General features: G+C 55.5%; 3 protein-coding genes across 3 annotated transcripts in view; 1 reads left to right on the top strand and 2 right to left on the bottom strand.

Moving 5' to 3' along the window:
* ITGB4 (integrin subunit beta 4) overlaps positions 1–10,874 on the top strand; it is a 31,976-nt gene extending 21,102 nt beyond the window's left edge. Inside the window, 10 exon segments of the mRNA XM_030962076.1 lie at positions 713–850; positions 1,368–1,550; positions 2,152–2,283; positions 4,337–4,510; positions 6,060–6,209; positions 6,917–7,105; positions 7,983–8,138; positions 8,556–8,720; positions 9,132–9,245; positions 10,207–10,874. Of these exon segments, the coding sequence (XP_030817936.1) occupies positions 713–850; positions 1,368–1,550; positions 2,152–2,283; positions 4,337–4,510; positions 6,060–6,209; positions 6,917–7,105; positions 7,983–8,138; positions 8,556–8,720; positions 9,132–9,245; positions 10,207–10,337 (1,532 nt within the window). The 3' untranslated portion in view covers positions 10,338–10,874.
* Positions 1–17,582, bottom strand: part of CASKIN2 (CASK interacting protein 2) — a 648,645-nt gene that overhangs the window by 277,008 nt on the left and 354,055 nt on the right. The gene's annotated exons all lie outside the window — the stretch shown is intronic.
* GALK1 (galactokinase 1) lies at positions 12,658–16,992 on the bottom strand. The gene is given in 9 exon segments (XM_030962122.1): positions 12,658–12,850; positions 13,496–13,658; positions 13,827–13,977; positions 14,187–14,368; positions 14,774–14,909; positions 15,392–15,511; positions 15,824–15,895; positions 15,898–16,012; positions 16,823–16,992. Coding segments are annotated over 9 exon segments (1,167 nt in total). The 5' UTR covers positions 16,979–16,992; the 3' UTR covers positions 12,658–12,778.

Raw genomic sequence — 17,582 nt, 5'->3', positions numbered from 1 at the left:
TGCCTCCCCCAGGGCAGTGTTATGTCTTTATACTAAAAACTACATATACAATGTTTACAATTACTTCCCAATACCTATCACCCATGTTAGACAGTGAGCTTCTACTCTAGACCAATCTGTAAGTGCCAACATCACAGCAGAAGATGGAGGCCAAGAAGAAGGAAGAAGGCTGGACACACCCAGTTCCCTTCATCTTGCCTCCTGAGTCCCCATACCAAAAACCCCAAAATCTGCTTTTCCACCCCATGATAACTTCACTATTATTCTACCTAAACTGTTGTGGCTTGCTGATCTTCATATAAGATTGGTAATTTGCTCCACGGGTCACAATCAAAACCACAGGCATGTTGGGCTCTGTGCCAGGGTCTCTGAGCCCCCTGGCAGGGGTCTTGGCTGCTCAGGACAGCCAGAGGGATGCCCTGGGTCCTGACATGCCCCCAGCACTGGGGGCAGGGCTCCAGCCCTGAGCTTCTGGTGCTCTCAGGGCCAAGCACTGAGTGTCTCCCACCTCAGCCCAGCTGTGATCTGGGGTGTCTTGGTTTAGAGCAAAATTTTGGGAGAGAGAGAGAGAGTCCCCAGAGGGGCTCTAGTAGGAGGATAAATTCAATCGGCCCCTCCCCCCCCACAACCAGTCCGGGAGAAAATACCTCCTTGAAGAAACTCTGGGTTCCTGACTCACAGTCATGGGCACCCTTTGGTTTTGCCTTCCCAGTGCCCAGCGAGCCCGGGCGCTTGGCTTTCAACGTCGTGTCTTCCACCGTGACCCAGCTGAGCTGGGGTGAGCCTGCAGAGACCAACGGGGTGATCACAGCCTATGAAGTCAGCTATGGCCCCGTCAATGAGGACAATGGTAAGAGCTCGTTTTTGGATGGGACAGTCCAACTAGGCTGAGGGGCTGGAGGAGACTTCCTGCAGGCTGGGCTGGTCCCAAACAGCAGCAGCACAGCCAGAACAGCTCCAGCATGTTTCTTTTGAGAACTGGGGTTTGGATGGGTCACTTCTTGATGGACAGAGCACAGAAAAACCACCAGTCAGGATTTAACTCTGCAAATGCCAAAAATCTCTGTTCCTGTTCACTTACATAGTGTTTTACATTGTTTTTTATCCAATAAACTTAGTTCAAAGGTCTAGATGAAGGAGTGGGGTGCCAGGAAGGAGTTATTTGTGACACACCAGCAATAGAAGACTTCTCCTGTAGGTTGACTTCAGCACTGGGTTTGGGAATTACCCTGAGGTGATGCTGCTGGTTGTGAGCACCCCAAAGAGCTGCTGCACTTTTTCCCAGAGCCAGGCTGTATCCTGACACCAAAATGTGGGATGTTGTGGGGTCCTCTGTGCCTGGTGGGTGACATGCTTGTGCCTTGCAGTGCCCATTGGGCCCCTGAAGAAGGTGCTGGTGGAAGACCCCAAGAAGCGCGTGGTGCTGATCGAGAACCTGCGCGAGTCGCAGCCCTACCGCTACATGGTGAAGGCCAGGAACGGCGCGGGCTGGGGGCCACAGAGAGAAGCCACCATCAACCTCGCCACGCAGCCCAAGCGCCCCATGTCCAGTGAGTGCCAGCCTGGGCAGGGGCCACAGGGGCAGCAGCAGTGCTGGGGAGAGCTCCCCATCACCCCAACTGTGACGGTGTTCACAGGGGTCTCAGGATGAGGGAAGAGACGAGGATCTGGCTCCATGTTTCAGAAGGCTTGATTTATTATTTTATGATATATATATTACATTAAAACTATACTAAAAGAATAGAAGAAAGGATTTTATCAGAAGGCTAGCTAAGAATAGAATGGGAAAGAATGATAACAAAGGCTTCGTCTTGGACTCTCTGTCTGAGCCAGCTGGGCTGTGATTGGCCATCAATTAGAAACAACTAACATGGACCAATCAAAGATCTACCTGTTGCATTCCACAGCAGCAGATAATCAATGTTTACATTTTGTTCCTGAGGCCTCTCAGCTTCTCAAGAGGAAAAATCCTAAAGAAAGGATTTTTCATAAAAGATGTCTGCGACACCCAACTGCTTCCCCACCTCCTGTTTGCTCTGCTGCTCCAGCCATCCTGGGAATGCTGAGGGCCAGCCTGAGCATTGTACGGTTTTTTGCTGCTTGTCTGGTTTTTTGCTGCTTGTCTAACGGCCCTTTCCACCTCTCCTGCAGTCCCCATCATCCCTGATGTCCCCATCATTGATGCGGAGGGAGGTGAGGACTATGACAGCTACCTGATGTACAGCACAGACGTGCTCCGCTCTCCAGCCGGCAGCAAGAGGCCCAGTGTCTCTGATGATTCAGGTTCGTGTCTCTGAGCTTGAAAAGGTCATTTCTAACATTCATTTTCCTTAACAGCAGCTTTCAGCAATGAGCTTCACTGCTCCTTTCCATCTCTCAGGGATGGGAAGATCCAAGTTATGGAGATGGTGGAAATCAGCCTTTGCAAGGCTCAGTAGCTGTATCCATGGGAACACTTGGCTGGTCACAGTGTAAATAAGGCCAGTGCCTCCTTGTCGTAGCCATGGGGCAAAGAGAAATCTCAGTGTGGGGTGGGAGAGGAGCTTTTCATGGCCCTCCCTGCTCATCTTCCCTTTGGGTTGCCATTTGGCTGGACCGTGAGACATCAGCAAACAAGCACCAGCAAAGGCACAACCTCTGAGTCCCCTGGATGCTCAGGGTCTAGGCCAAGCCAACAGGAGGGAATGCAGCAGTGCTGGGAAGGCACTGGCCTCTCTTCCTCCATCCCTTCACTTTCTGAATGAGGCTGACTCCCTGGTCTTGTGCTGGGACATGAGCCATGGGTGAAATGATGAGATGTGTCTAGGATCTTCTCTTGGAGGGTTCTCCAGGGCCTGGGACCCAAGAATGAGTCCCTGGTCTTTTCAAGGTGATGGGAACATCAGGAGTCCGACCACCCTGAGTGCACATCAAGGAGTGATGAAACCCCTCCTGAGCAGAGGACAATTGTTGCAGACTCTTCATGCAGGGACAGGCGTGTGGTGGGACTTTGCCTCTCACCTTTTGTCATGAGGGTCACAGGGCTGGAAAACAGCCCGGGGGTTGAGGAGCCCCCTGCATGTCACCTCCCACCACTCTCCAACTACCAGATGGCTGCACCACCTGAGCTCCTCAGCTCACACCTGGAACACGGGCTGTGAACAGGCATCATCCCCACTGCTGCTTGTCCCTTCCTGTCCCCAGCAAGCAGCACGGAGGTGGTGGGTGGCCCACCCTGACTCCTGCAGCCCATGCCAACACCAGTGCTTGCCTTGTCCCAAAAGGCTCCAGGTGGAAATTTGTGCCGTTGCTGGGGGAAGACCTGGACCTTCGCCGCATCACCTGGAGGCTGCCACCCGAAACCATTCCCCGCCTCTCAGGCAGCAGCCGCCTCTCCTCGGACACCGAGGGGCTCCTCCCCGAGGAGGACAGCGCTGTGGCTCCTGGCACTGTGAGGAGGAGCGGGACGCCCCGGCCCCAAGCAGGTGAAGGACGGCTCCTACAGCACTGAGTGTCCTGTCTCGTCCTGCTTTGAGCCGAGGGGCCCGAGGAGGGGTCTGTGCCCCCTGCCTCCCCCTGTGTGCCCACCCTTGTGTTGGTGTGATCTGCTCCAGAACCTTGTCCTGGTGTGTCTGCTCACACGGGTGTCAAGGTAACCCCCATCTCGGCACGGACTTGGGAGCCTGCTAGCAAGTTGCTTCTACCAAAGGCTGGATCTTCGAGGCAGGAGCAAACTCAGATGATACCTGCTAAGTGCCACCTCCAAGGCAGCTCTTCACAGTAATTAAGTGCCCTGAGCTTCTGGGGCAGGTCTGCTGGACTGTTAAACAGAAATCACTCTCTCGTAGGTGGCTGATCTCTCCTGGCCTGCTGGGAGGGGATGGGGATTTGTTTGTCAAGGACCAGAACAACAGAGCGGAGTTTGCTTTTCAGATCCAGCTGAGATGGGATCCAGGATGAGATTTGGAGAAACCTCCTCCATAAAGAGCCACTTTCCTTCTTCTACCTTCTTTTAAAGTCCAAAATTATAAACCAATGCTTGCTTCTAAGGGAGATGTGAGAGAATGTGGCGAGAACCACAAGGCAGTGCCCCAGCAGGGCCGAGGTCTGGAGTTACCTTGGGCACCATGGGTGTGTCTGGTGTGGGGAGAAGTCTTTGTTTATCGCTTTGTTTCTGCATCTCGTGTTGGGTGTTGTGGCTTGTTCTAGATGTAGCATTCCAGAATCACCTTCCAGAGTGGCTGAACCTGGGATTCAGCCAAGCCAGGGGGGGAACCATGATGTTTCCTGCTTCCTCCCCGTGGAAAGTGAAGCAGCAGCTTTATCCATGTTCCTCACGGTGTGCCCTCCTCCACAGAGCACTTGATGAATGGCCGGGTGGACTTCTCCTTCCCCGGCAGTGGCAGTGGCACCCTGACCAGGACAGCCAACACCAGTTACCACCAGCTGAGCTCCCACATGCACCAGGAGCACAGGGTGATGGGCAGCTCCTCGCTGACAAGAGACTACTCCACGATGCTGATGGGGCACGGTGAGTACCACAGGGGTGGGACCTGCCCTTCCCTTCCATCCCCATGACTGTCTTTGGACCTGCACCCTAAAGTCCTCGTGGGGTGAGGACTGTGCTCGCAGCTAAGGTGGCCTATGACCTGCAGGTCTAGGAGGTCATGTCCCCACCACTGGTGTCTTGGTGCTTTGCTAAGGTCTCTCTGCTTCCAGACCAGTTTGGAAAGGGGTCCCTCCCCTCACAGGCATGGTGCTCAGGGAAGGGAGCTCCATCCTCATCCTCACACCGTGTGGCACTCCAGGGAGAGCACGTCTCCTCTCCTCACTCTATCCAGCAGTGTGGTTGCCTTTCAGCTCCACATGTGTCAATCAGCTGGTGCTCACAGAAAATGGCTTAAAGATTCTTCAAACCTGAGCCTTAAAAAGTCACCTGTGCAGGAGCCTGGGCTGAACCTGCTCTGAAATCTCCAATGGTGTTTTTCTCTTTCTTCTTGCACCATTTCTGTAGATTACCCAGGGACACTCCTCCCTCCCATCCATGAAGATGCTGGGAGGACACTCCGGCCCCGGGACGTGGGTTTCAGGAGCAGGGCAAAGGTGAAGGGTTACTACCCCAGCATTGGCTGTCGGGACTCTATAATCATGACTGATGGGTCCACAGGGATGTGCAAGTTCATAGGTACAGCTTGTGCAGTGTTTCCTCCCAGCCACACATCCCATAACAGCCCAGCCACCGTCCATCCATGAGCTGCTGCCATCCACTGCTCACCACAAACCTCCTCTCCATGGCTTGCTGTGTGCTGTGCTGATCTTCCTTCTGACGCAGCCTGCACCTCCATCACATCGCCTTTCCATTTGCAGGTGAATTGCAGGTTTCAGCCCACCTGGACTGATTAACATTCACCACCACCTCTGCCACCGTGCTCTGATCACCCCATTGTCCCCATTCTCTTCATTCCTAACGAGCTTCTTGTTCTCAGTCTTACTCCACAGGCCTTTGGAGAGCTCCTGGGGAGAACATGTGCTCCTTGTGAGATGTCCCTCTGCAAGCTCCTTGTCAATGAGGGGCTTCAGTCCCTGAGTGTCACCTGGGAGGCTGCTGTGCTCTCTGTGAGCCTTGTGTCCCAGTGGGATGAGCTGAGGAGCATCCAGACATGGTCCCAGGCCTCATGAAAAGGGTCTGGAGGGCTGATCTAGCTGTAGATTAGGGCCAGTCTTAATTGACCTACACCTGATGAAGTCTGCAAAGCTTCTGCCAGACTGGACAGGGTGCTCAGGGGTGAGGAAGGTCACAGCCAGCACCAGGCCCCTTCTCTGGGCTCTCTGCCACAGGGGCATGTTGCTTACATTAACTTGTCCCACCCAAGCTTGGCACCCTGAGGCTGTGGGACATCCCTGTGGCTGTGCAGAGCCAGCCAGTCCCCCCTCATGACAGGTCAGCTTGCAGAGAAGACATCTCACCACGTCCTCCCCAAACCATCGGGACCATCCCATGTTTGCCTGTGCCATCCCCCCGCCTCCCCATCAGCCCCCATCCCCAAAGCCTCCAGCCTGATGTTCCCTTTGTGCCTCAGACTCCAGGAAGCCCCTGGGCATCCCTGACACCCCCACCCGCCTGGTGTTCTCTGCCCTGGGCCCCACGTCGCTGAAGGTGAGCTGGCAGGAGCCGCGCTGCGACAAGGAGGTGCAGGGCTACAGCGTGCAGTACCAGCTCCTGAGCGGAGGTCAGTGGCAGCCCCTGGGGCTGGGGGGGAGGGCTGGGTGCTGGAGAGGCTGCTCTGGGGCTTCTGGCTCTGCATGACCCTGCTCCGAGCCAGGGGGACTGGACCAGATGATCTCCAGAGGTGCCTTCCAGCCTCAACCATTCTGGGATTCAGGGTCCTAAATCTGCTTCTTGTGTAGCCTTTTTTTTTTTTGTGTGTGTATGAGGAAATGTTGCAGCTATCTCACAGCTTCCATTCCCTGTTTCTCCTAGAGGGAGGGCAAGTCCTGGAGTTGCTTGTAGAATCATCTCTCCTCCAAAAAAAAAAACCCTTTTGACTGATTCTCTCCATCAGCCCAAACATCTTACATCCATTTTTTTCAACACATGGGACTTGGAAGAAGGATTGAAATGAAAATATCTTATTTTTATATGAATCTCAGGGCAGTATTAGTGAAAATATAGTTCTTCTGTCTGAAACTCCTTGAGTTTTCAGGAAGCTGTTTGTCCCAAGCCTTTTTTGGAGAGATGTTTGTCACAAGCCTTTTTTGGAGAGACATCTCATCCTGCACTACCCATTGTTGGTGGCAAGATGTGATGCAGGTGGTTGGGGAAGGACCCTGGATGGCTTTTGCAGGCAGCTTGTTTGAGACAGAGTTTAGGTGAAAGTTGCAGCTCTGTCTTTGTGCCTCTGACATGGTGTTGACATCTCTTCCCTGTGTGTCCCAGGAGAGGTGCACAGGATCACCATCCCCAACCCCAGCCAGAACTCGGTGGTGGTGGAGGACCTGCTGCCCAACCACTCCTACATCTTCAAGGTGAAGGCGCAGAGCGAGGAGGGCTGGGGCCCCGAGAGGGAGGGAGTCATCACCATCGAGTCCCAGGTGGACCCGCAGAGCCCGCTCAGCCCCGTGCCAGGTGAGCTGCCGGGACAGGAGGGTGGCACTGGTGGCTGTGCTGCTCTCTGCAGTGCTGGCCTGGCTGTTTTCTCTCCTCTTTGACACATCCTTGTCGGGGTCTCTAGCTGGTCAGAGTGACCCCGAGAAGAGTTCAAAAGTCTCTTTTCCCAGGCCGGTACTTGAAGAAGGAGTCAGGGCTCTTCAGTTCTCAGTCTCAAGGTTCCTTATCTATAAAATTCTTTCTCCTGTTCAGCTGAGGTCCATCCAGCAGGACAGTTCCAGGCACTCTGCCTGCCCCCGGGGCAGTGTTATGTCTTTATACTAAAAACTACATATACAATGTTTACAATTACTTTCCAATACTTATCACCTATGTTAGACAGTGAGCTTCTACTCTAAACCAATCTGTAAGTGCCAACATCACAGCAGAAGATGGAGGCTAAGAAGAAGAAGGAGAAAGGCTGGACACACCCAGTTCCCTTCATCTTGCCTCCTGAGTCCCCATACCAAAAACCCCAAAATCTGCTTTTCCACCCCATGATAACTTCACTATTATTCTACCTAAACTGTTGTGGCTTGCTGATCTTCATATAAGATTGGTAATTTGCTCCACGGGTCACAATCAAAACCACAGGCATGTTGGGCTCTGTGCCAGGGCTTCTGAGCCCCCTGGCAGGGGTCTTGGCTGCTCAGGACAGCCAGAGGGATGCCCTGGGTCCTGACACATCCTCACCTCTCCTTTCCTTCCTCTCAGTTTGGAGCAGGACCTTCTTCCCCACACATTCACTCGTTGTCCAGGAAGCTGAGCCTTTCCAGCTCATTCCATAAACGCTCTGTGCAGATCCCTCCCAGGCTGCCTTTTCTGTGATTCTGACACATCCCCTGTGTCCTGGCAGGTACCCCCTTCACCCTGAGCACCCCCTGTGCCCCTGGACCCCTGGTTTTCACTGCCCTCAGCCCGGATTCTCTGCACCTCAGCTGGGAGAGGCCCCGCGAGCCCAACGGGCCCATCCTGGGCTACAGGATCACCTGTGAGATGCTGCATGGAGGAGGTACAGTGTCAGCACAGCTCCCTTGTGTAGAGCACCGGGTACCTCCAGCTAAGGCAGCAATCTGCTGCATTTTGGCTGGGACCAGTAAAAGAGTTGTGTGCAGACAAAGTGGGGGCATGAGGCTGATTCCAGGCCTGGGAGCTGGTGGCTCCTCACACTTTGTGCCATTGCACTGTCTGGGCTAACAAATGTGGTGGGAAAAGGAAGGACCTCAGCCAAAACCCCAAGGAGGTTGGTTGTTGAGGTTCCCCACTGTAGTGAAGTGGGGTTGTTTTAACCCTCAGCAGAAGTGGGTGCAGTCCTGCAGCCTGTGGGTTGTAAGGCTCAGGGACAGCCGAGGCAGCAGGGTTGAGGCGTTGTGTGTTTGGAGGAACCATCACTCTGGTCTGTCTTCACCACTCTGTGTCTCTGGGTTAGGGGAGCCCAGGACAATCTATGTCGAAGGAGACAACCTGGAAACCACCCTGACTGTGCCCCACCTGAGTGAGAATGTCCCATACAAGTTCAAAGTGCAAGCCAACACCACCCAAGGCTTCGGGCCAGAGAGAGAAGGCCTCATCACCATTGAATCTCAGGACAGAGGTACAGTACCCTTGTCTTTGTGGAGTGAAAAGAGAAACCTCTCAGAGCAGGGGACACAACTCCTGCAGTCACTTTCCAGCTCTGGTGGTGACTCCATGCTCCATGGAGACAGTTTTCCATGAGGGCAGTGCTGTGCCTGGCGAGCGCTGTCCCAGTCCTGGTGCATTGAATGAGGGAGCACCTGCCAGTGTTTAACTTGTGGTGAAACTTCTGCCTGCTTGTACAAATACCTGGAGGCAGCTTCTTACTGACCAGTGTGAGACCTTCCCAGTCCTCCCAGTTCCTCCTGACCCTGGCTCTGATATCAGCAAGGGAAGATTCCTGAGCTTGCTGGTGCTCACTGAGCAGTGTTGAGGAGTTAGAAGCTCTTTGTTATTTCTTGACTGACTTGTCCCTTTTCCTTCTCCCCAGGTGCTTTCTCCCAGTTTGGAGGACAGCAGTACATGAGAGAAGTTTACAAATTCCCCACTGACTACACCACCAAAACCAGCATCAGCCACTCCTCTCTGGATCCCCACTTCACAGGTAGGGGCTCATTGTTGCTTTGCAACCCTCAGAAAACAAAGGGTAATTCTGCTTGTCCAAAGGCCTGAGGCTGCTTTTATCTCAAGTGCCAAAGGCAGGGGAGGAAGGTCCATCGGGTGGGATTGAAGAGGGTCAGCCCTGCTTTGCCCCAGGGAGAGCTGCAGTCATTTCCACACGTGCTGCCCAGTCCTGGAGGGAATGCTGTATTTGAGAGTCCTCCAGCACTATCACTAGGGACCAAATCACAGCTCTTCCTGCACGGTTCAGTCTCTTCAGAGCAGACAGAAACAGAGCAGTGGGACAAACATCTTTATTCCCATCAATGTAGTTTTCCCGTGTTATCCCACTTGAGCTCATGGGTTCGTGCTGCAACAGAGAGAGTTTGGGAGCTGTCAGGAGACCCATCCCCTTGACTGACATAGCAAAGCACTGGGTCACTTGGTGTTCAGTGTTCACAGGGGTCTCAGGACGAGGGAAGAGATGAGAATCTTGACTCCATGTTCCAGAAGACTGATTTATTATTTTATGATATATATATTATATTTAAAAAAATTATACATTAAAACTATACTAAAAGAATAGAAGAAAGGATTTCATCAGAAGGCTAGCAAGGAATAGAAAGGAAAAATTATAATAAAATCTTGTGACTGACCAGAGAGTCCAAGACAGCTGGACTGTGATTGGCCATTAATTAAAAACAACCACATGAGACCAATCAAAGATGCACCTGTTGCATTCCACAGCAGCAGATAATAATTTTTTACATTTCATTTCTGAGGCTTCTCAGCTTCTCAGGAGAAAAGATCCTAACAAAAGGATTTTTCATAAAGTATGTCTGTGATAACTTGGTGTGGAGAGGTCCCTAAATGCCACTTTCTGTGGTGGAAAACTCCTGCCTGGAGTTGTAGGGCAGAGCAGACCCTGTTCCCTGTGACCCCACCCGTGGTGCCTTCCCTTGCAGACAGGATGCTGGTGACCACCCAGCACGTGGAGAGCTCCAGCAGCACGCTGACCCAGGAGTTTGTGAGCCACACGGTGATGGCCAGCGGGAGCCTCAGCCAGCAGGTGGAGAGGCAGTTCTACGAGGCCTGAGCCCGGGCAGGCCGAGCATCAGCAGGACTTCTGGGATCAGTGCCAGGATTTTATGGAACAACCCAAAGGTGCTTCACCCAGGTGGTGCCTGGGCAGCTCCTCCTGTGGGCACAGACCTCTGTGGCACTCCAGGCTCTGCACTTCTCCTTTGGAGCCCAGCACACTCAGAGCTCTGGCACAGCTGGGTGGGTAAGCTCATCCTCCAGGGCAGAAACTGGGGTGTCTCCATGGCTTCAGCCCCCCCCAGGTGAATGGAATGGAATGATTTTATTGTCAGGTCCACGGTTTTGAGAAGATCTCAGATGTCAAAACCATGATTTGTAGAGGGTCACCATTTCCATTTTTGCTCCAGGCTCTCTGGTGACTCACCTGTTCACTGGAGTTGTTTTGTTCAGCATGGGGGTTTTATGAGAGCTGCAAGGTAGGGTTTGGGGTAACCTGTGCTTTCTTATTGCACCTATTTGTGTCTGTCCTTTGCTGCTGACATTTGGTACCACGATAGCAAAGACTAACCTTTCATTTGTGTTGCATTACTTGATGGCCTCAGATGCTTTTTTTTTGCATACAACATTGTACAGTTTTCATAGTATATATATAAATATATATAAATGTATTTTATTATTTTATAAAAAAATGGAAGTGGATGAGATCTATGCTCAATGTGGAGGCTACACAGGGACTGTGGCTGCTGGGAAACATGAATAACAGGAAGAAATGAGCCAAGGGCTTGATCCAAAGGCCACTTGAACCCTGTGATGAGGCTGGTGGGCTCTGCTTTGGACTTTTTCTCCTTCAGCACCAGAGGCTGCAGTAGAAGGCTGCAAGGGCCCAGATCCACCCACTGCAGAACATCTCCCACCTGGAGCACTTGGACACTGAAGGGCTGGGAGCTTCCTGGAGGTGAGGGATGGGAACTGTGCTGGGATTCCTCACACAGCTGGTGTGGACAGAGTGAGATTTCAGGGCAGAAGATGTTGGGTACCTTTTGAATACTTTTTGCCCAGCAGAAAGGTCCATAAAGGGACCTGTGCTCCATCAGTAAACACAAAAGAAGAGCAGGCCTGGGAACAACAGGCACTCCCACTGTCCTGAACAAGTCTGAGACTCCTTTCTTCAGCCTCAGCTTCAGCTCCCCTGACACAGGGCTGGGCTGAGCTGAGACCCTGCTGGGTTTGATGTCCCAGTGCTGGGCAGGATCCCTGGAGGCTCCCTGCCCTCTGCCAGGGAAAACAAGCAGTGCAAGCTTTCCCTGGTGTGTTCCAGCTGCAGGGGAGCAGGTGAGGAGCCTGCCTGCAGCAGCAGCTGCCACTCTCTGGGTTAGAGCTTCCAACCAAAGCAGCAGCTGCCTGGGCCCCTGGCAGCATCACCAGCCTGCTTTGATCTCACAATGAAACTTGGCTTTTTCTCTGGTTTTCTTTATTTCTTTTTTTACTTCCTTTTTTCTTTTGGACTCTGAAGAAGAGCTCACCACCAACAGCTCCTTCTCCTCTTCAGGCTTTTTATTTCACTGGGGGAAGGGCTGTACACCTTTCAGCCAAAGATGGATGTGGGTGAATTAAGTCCACAGGAATCTCTATGACTGCAGATGGAGCTGGGTCAGTTTTGAACTTGGCTCCAGGGATCCTTCACCAACCCTGAGGTTTTACTGTGCCTTCAAGCAGCACTTATTTCTCCTGAGCAAGTGCCAGTGGCCTGAGGCTGCCTCCCTCCCTGCTCCCTTTGTGCCTGGGGTTGGGATTTTCTCTCCTCCTGCTCAAGGACTCTGTGACCCTTTGGGATTTGTGCCCCAGGGTCAGACACTGAGAACTGCCTAAACAGGGAGTTTCCCAAGCATTTTAACCAAAGATGATCCTGTTCTCCAAGAGCAGAGCCTGGCCCATCATCTGCTCTCCAGGGAATCAGGCCTTCCCCATGCACATGCACTAACCCAGGCCTGTCTTTTTAAATTTATCTGGTTGTTGGAATTGGTGCTGTTTCAGCCTTTCCAAGATAGATCTAGAGCAGGTCTTTGATCAGATGGCTTCCTCTTGCACTCAATAAATATTTTCTCTATATTCTGCCTCTTTATTGTTGATTTTTTTTTTTTAAGTAAAATAAAAAATCCCTCCCCCCTGCAATCCTCCATCTGCAGCAGAGGCAGGGCAGGGGCCAGAGGGAGATTCCCAAGCAGGAATTTCTGCCAGGTGTCAGTGCCTGCAGCTCCTGCACTGCCATCCCCTCCTGTGACTGCAGCTCTGCTACTGGCTCCTTACACCAGTGCAAACTGGAGTTAAACCAGTATCCTCTGAGGAGCAGTCCCAGGTGCTTTTGGCCCACACAGGCACAGAACAACTGTGCAAATGCTTTGCTTTTATTAGGCAAGTGATGCAGATGGACAAACTGATCCCCTTGGGGAGGGAGGCAATGCCAGCCCAAGGGTCCCAGGGGAGGTGGTCACTCCTCTACATGGGCAGAGCCTTTGCCCCTGCCGAGGGCTTGGTGAGGTAGAAGGTGGCTTTGCCACTGTATTTCTCCTGAAAAACAAGAGGAGCAGTTGAGGCTGGGGGCTGCCAGAGCTGGGGGGAAAGGCCCTGCTGGTCAGTTCCACACTCACTCCACCTCCACTCTTCACTGAACTGCAACTCCTGGTCATGTTTCCTCTCTCCCACCTCTGCCCCTTCTTTCCCCCTCCCCCAGCTATTTTCAGGGTGCACCATGATCTCATAGAGCCGCAAAAGGATGTTCTGCCTTGTTCACAGGCCCCATGTCCTGATACCCCCATTCTGCTGGAATTTCCAGCTACCTGAGCACGCCAAGGTGCTGAGTTAGGGAACACTGGTGATGGCACTAAGCTCTGTCCCAGGCTGTAACTGCCAGTGCTCAGCTCAGGAGAACCCAGGCTCAGCTCAGGTCACTTTTCTGTGGATGGATTTAGCCTTCCTGAAGCTCCCCCAGCACCTTTTCACTCCCTTTCTCAATGCAAAGAGGTCCTGGGGCAGGGCTCTGTGACTGGCACGGTACTGAACTGCCTGCAGGAGCTCAGTGGCATCAACAGCCTCAGGGCCATGGATGGGCCCAAATGGCTCAGGAGTGACAGTTCAACAGCATCCCTGTGCTGTGCCCCTGAGAGGTCCCTTGGGATCTTTCACTCAGTCTCCTGGGTCCTTTCTGCCATGTACCTGGATGTGCTTCTTGGCTTTGTCTGCAGCCCCAGCCTCCAGCAGTGTCACCGTGCAGCCTCCAAAGCCTCCCCCGGTCATCCTGCTGCCATAAACCCCATCGACTTCCAGGGCTGCTGCCACCAGCTGGTCCAGCTCGGGGCAGCTCACTTCATAGTCATCCCTGGAGAGAGGAGAGCCGTGCTCTGCCCTGTCCTGCACCCTGGGCACAACCACTGCACCCCTGACAGCCCCACTTTGTGCAATCACTGCCACGGCAGCATTGCTGGGCGCTGCAGACCCTGGCCCAGCCCTGCCTGGAAGGGCTGTCAGCATCCTCGGTCACCCTCACCTGAGGGAGTTGTGGCTCTCCACCATCAGCTTCCCGAAGGTGCTGTAGTCCTTGTTCTGCAGCGCCTGCGCTGCCTCCTCTGTCCGCGCTATCTCGCCGATGACGTGCCTGGCCCGCCGGAACACCTCATCCCCCAGGCGGCTCCTGGCCTCTGCAGGGACATTTGTGTCCCTGCAGCAAAGCCTCAGAGCCGGCAGGATGCTGCAGGGCTGCAGCCATCCTGTGCCAAAGCTCCCCTGCCCGCAGCACATCCCATCACAGGGTGCGCGCCCTCCCGCCTGCCCCAGGTCTCAGCCCACGGGGCACCAAGCTCTTGATGCCCCAAGGAGTGACCAGAGATGAGGGGAGGGCTGTCCCCACCTTGCAGCTCGGCCATGGTGGCATCCCTGAGGCTGGGCTTGCCCAGAGTCGCCGCTGCCTCCTCGCACTGCCGCCGGCGCGTGGGGTACTCGCTGCCCGTCAGCGTGTGCCGCACGTTGGAGTTGGTGATGAGCACGGCCAGGCTGGCATCGCTCAGCGGCACCAGCACGGTCTCCAGGGACCTGCAGGGACAGCTCAGCCGTGTGCCCGCCCCCTGCCCGCCCCGGCTCTCAGACACCTGAGGGAGTGAGGCCACGTGGCAGGCAGATCCTGAACTACAGAGGCAAAGTCCAGGTGGTTTGGGATTTCACTCCAGCACTTCACTCCCTCCCAAATATTAGTGTCATAATAAACCCCAAGGACCGTGGGAAAAGACAACGCAGGCAAGTAGCAGGAAGGTTGCAGGAGGAGGAATCAAGACCAGGAGGAATAAAAGTGCAGGCTGCCCCACCCCCATGTCGAGGTTTTGGGCTGGGTTCAAGGGTTAACCTCTCCCTGCACTCCTGCCTTTAGTTCATGGCCACTGGGCCAGCTCAGCCCCAGCTGCTCAAGGAGGCGGGCACAGCACAGCGAGCCCTGACCCTGACCTGCAGTCGATGAGCAGGGCGTGGCCCTCCTGGCCCATCACGGAGATGAACTGGTCCATGATCCCACAGGGCATCCCAGCAAACGTGTGCTCCGCCTTCTGGCACGCCAGCGCCTTGGCTGCCAAATCCCCATCATCTGTGCCACAGCAGAGACACACAGGTTAGCAGCTCCTGCAACTTTGTCCCTTGCCTGGGAGCAGGGGAAGCAAACATGGAGGTAAAGGGCTGTTTTCTCTTGGAATGGGGTTCTGCAGCTGCAGGTCCTTGCTCCTGCACCACTGCATGGCCTCTATGCCAGCCTGGACCCCAGATCCAGCTGGATGTGATAACTGACACTGGTATTTCAGGTATCTTGATTTTTGGGGCCATTAGGGTGGGGAGAGGATGCTCCCAAGGGAACTTCCTCTCATCCCCCTGGCCATGGATTTTAGAGGTCTGGGCAGGTCAGGCTGGATGAGCCAAGGGAGCCACACAGGCAGGGCAGTGCCAGCTGGGGAGTTGTTACCCACTCACAGCAGCATTTTCCCAAGGGCTGTGGGATCTAGCTAAAGGCATCCCACTCATCCCAGCTCCCACCTGGAAGCAGATTGCAGGGCCCAGGGCAGGCTGCTGCCTTACCAGGGCAGAGCTGCTGCAGGAAGGTGTAGGTGGCCACCTCCAGAGAAGCCGAGCTGGAGAGGCCCCCGCCCAGGGGGACGTCACTGGCCATGACAGCGCTGAAGCCTGGCACGGGACCACCTGCAGGAACAGAAGGGAGGAGGGGGGCCATGAGCCCCTGCAGGGCTGTGTGTGCCCCACAGCTCACGGGGAATGGCACAAGGAGCCCCTGTGCAACATTTCAGAACACAGGGTGACCCACAGCAGAGTGTGACCCTGCAGCCCCCAAGCACAGGAACCTTTGGAGCTGAGATTGAGTTTGCTGGAGCCTGGTCCTGGCAGAGCTGCAGGATTACACAGACACCAGAAGAGCCCCTGGAGCACTCCCAAAGCTGTATCTGAACAGCAGTGCCCTGCAAGGGGGCTCTGCCCCACCCCTCAGCCCGGCCTTACCCCGGTAGTGCTGGATGACGCCCTTGACGTAGTTGGCCCACTGGGGCTGCCCGGGCTCAGGGGGCTGCTGGCAGTGGGAGCCGGGAACTGCACCTTGTGGGGCTCATCTGCCTCTGCCGAGGTGGTGATGATGGAGATGGTCTCGTCCTGCATGGGGGCTCCCACCAGCACCGTCCCCAGATGCAGGGCCTGGGGGTGGGGAAGGTGGGCTCAGACCCCGCAGCACCCCTTGGAGCATCCCCACGGGTGGCAGGTGACAGCTGTGGCTGCTTCAGCCTGCAGCTGGAGCCATCCAAGTGTTCTCTTTAGCCCCCCAGAGCCCCCACTGCACACTCTGGCTTGGCACAGAATTAAAATTCCTGGGTCAGCTTATTTACTGACCCACTGGGTCAGTCTTCCCACCAAACGTTGTGCCTGACCCCCAGCTCAGCGCCGGGTGCTGCTTGTTGGGCTCCGGGGGGTGGTAACCACGCCAAGAATGGGGGAGGCTTCGGGAAGTTTCCTTGTCTGTCAGGGAATTCAGCTGACCTGCTCCCACGCTCCTCGGCCTCACAGTAATTAATGATCTGTAGGTTTGATTTAGGGCTCAGTGGGGACTTCGCTGCTGAGCCAAAGCGGCTCGGAAGGAGCAGGAAGCTCCTGCTGTTCTGAACCATCTCTGCCCCCAAAACATCGCTCTCTGGGAACGGGAAGTTGTTTGTCAGGGCTGCAGAAAAAAGGCTTCAGCCTCTCGGAGAGGTGTTGGGAAGAGAATCTCGTCCCCGTGAAGCAGCGAGGAGCTGGTCTGCAGAGGGGGCTGCAGCAGGTCCGGCTCCGAACGCCGCGCGCTGGGCAGGGGATCCCGAGGATCCCTCAGGGTCCTGGGTGGGCTCTCCTGGAGGGGACATCCCGGGACGGGGGTGGGAAGGCGGTGGCCGAGGACCCCCGGGGGCTGTCCGGAGCACCCGGAAGGGTGACACGGCGAGAGCCCGGGGCCGGGCGGCAGAGCACGGCCCTTACCATGGGCAGCACGAAGCCATCGTTGTAGTCGGTGTGCTCCCCGATGAGGTTCACCCGGCCGGGGGCCCACACCGCCAGCAGCGCCGGACCCCCGAAAGCCTCTTCGTGCACCCGGCGAGCGGCCGCCAGCAGCGCGGACGAACCAGACTCCGCCATGGCCGAGCTGCACCGCCCCCGATGGGTCCCGCACCGCCCCCGAGCGCCCCGAACCGCCCCGAACCGCCTCGAACCGCCCCCAGGAGTCCCGCACCGCCCCCGAGCTCCCCGGACCGCCTCGAGCCCCCGCACCGCCCCGAACCGCCCCCAGGACTCCCGCACCGCCCCGGGAGCCCCGCACTGCCTCGAGCGCCCCGCACCGCCCCGGGAGCCCGCACTGCCTCGAGCGCCCCGCACCGCCCCGGGAGCCGCGAGCCGCCCCTGAGCACCCCGAACAGCCCTGGGAGCCCCGCACCGCCTTGGGCGCCCCGCGCCGCTCCGCACCGTCCCGGGAGCCTCGCACCTCCCCCGAGCGCCCCAAACCGCCCCGATCACCCCGCACCGCCCCGGGTGCCCCGCACCGCCTCTTCGCACGGTCCTGGGAATCGCTGGTCGTGCACATCCCTACGGACAGGGCGAGCGCTCGCCCCCACACCCCGAGTGTCCCTGCGGCGGGGCAGGCACCGAAGATTTATAGCACATATACCCATATCCCAAAACCTGTCCTAATACACGTAGAGATTAATACGTGTTTGTTTTGCACGTGTCTCATATATGCGGGTTC

Source organism: Camarhynchus parvulus, chromosome 18 (genome assembly GCF_901933205.1).
Source record: "Camarhynchus parvulus chromosome 18, STF_HiC, whole genome shotgun sequence".
NCBI lineage: Eukaryota > Metazoa > Chordata > Aves > Passeriformes > Thraupidae > Camarhynchus > Camarhynchus parvulus.
Note: the sequence above shows the minus strand (reverse complement) of the source record. Positions and strands in the feature narration are given on the sequence as shown.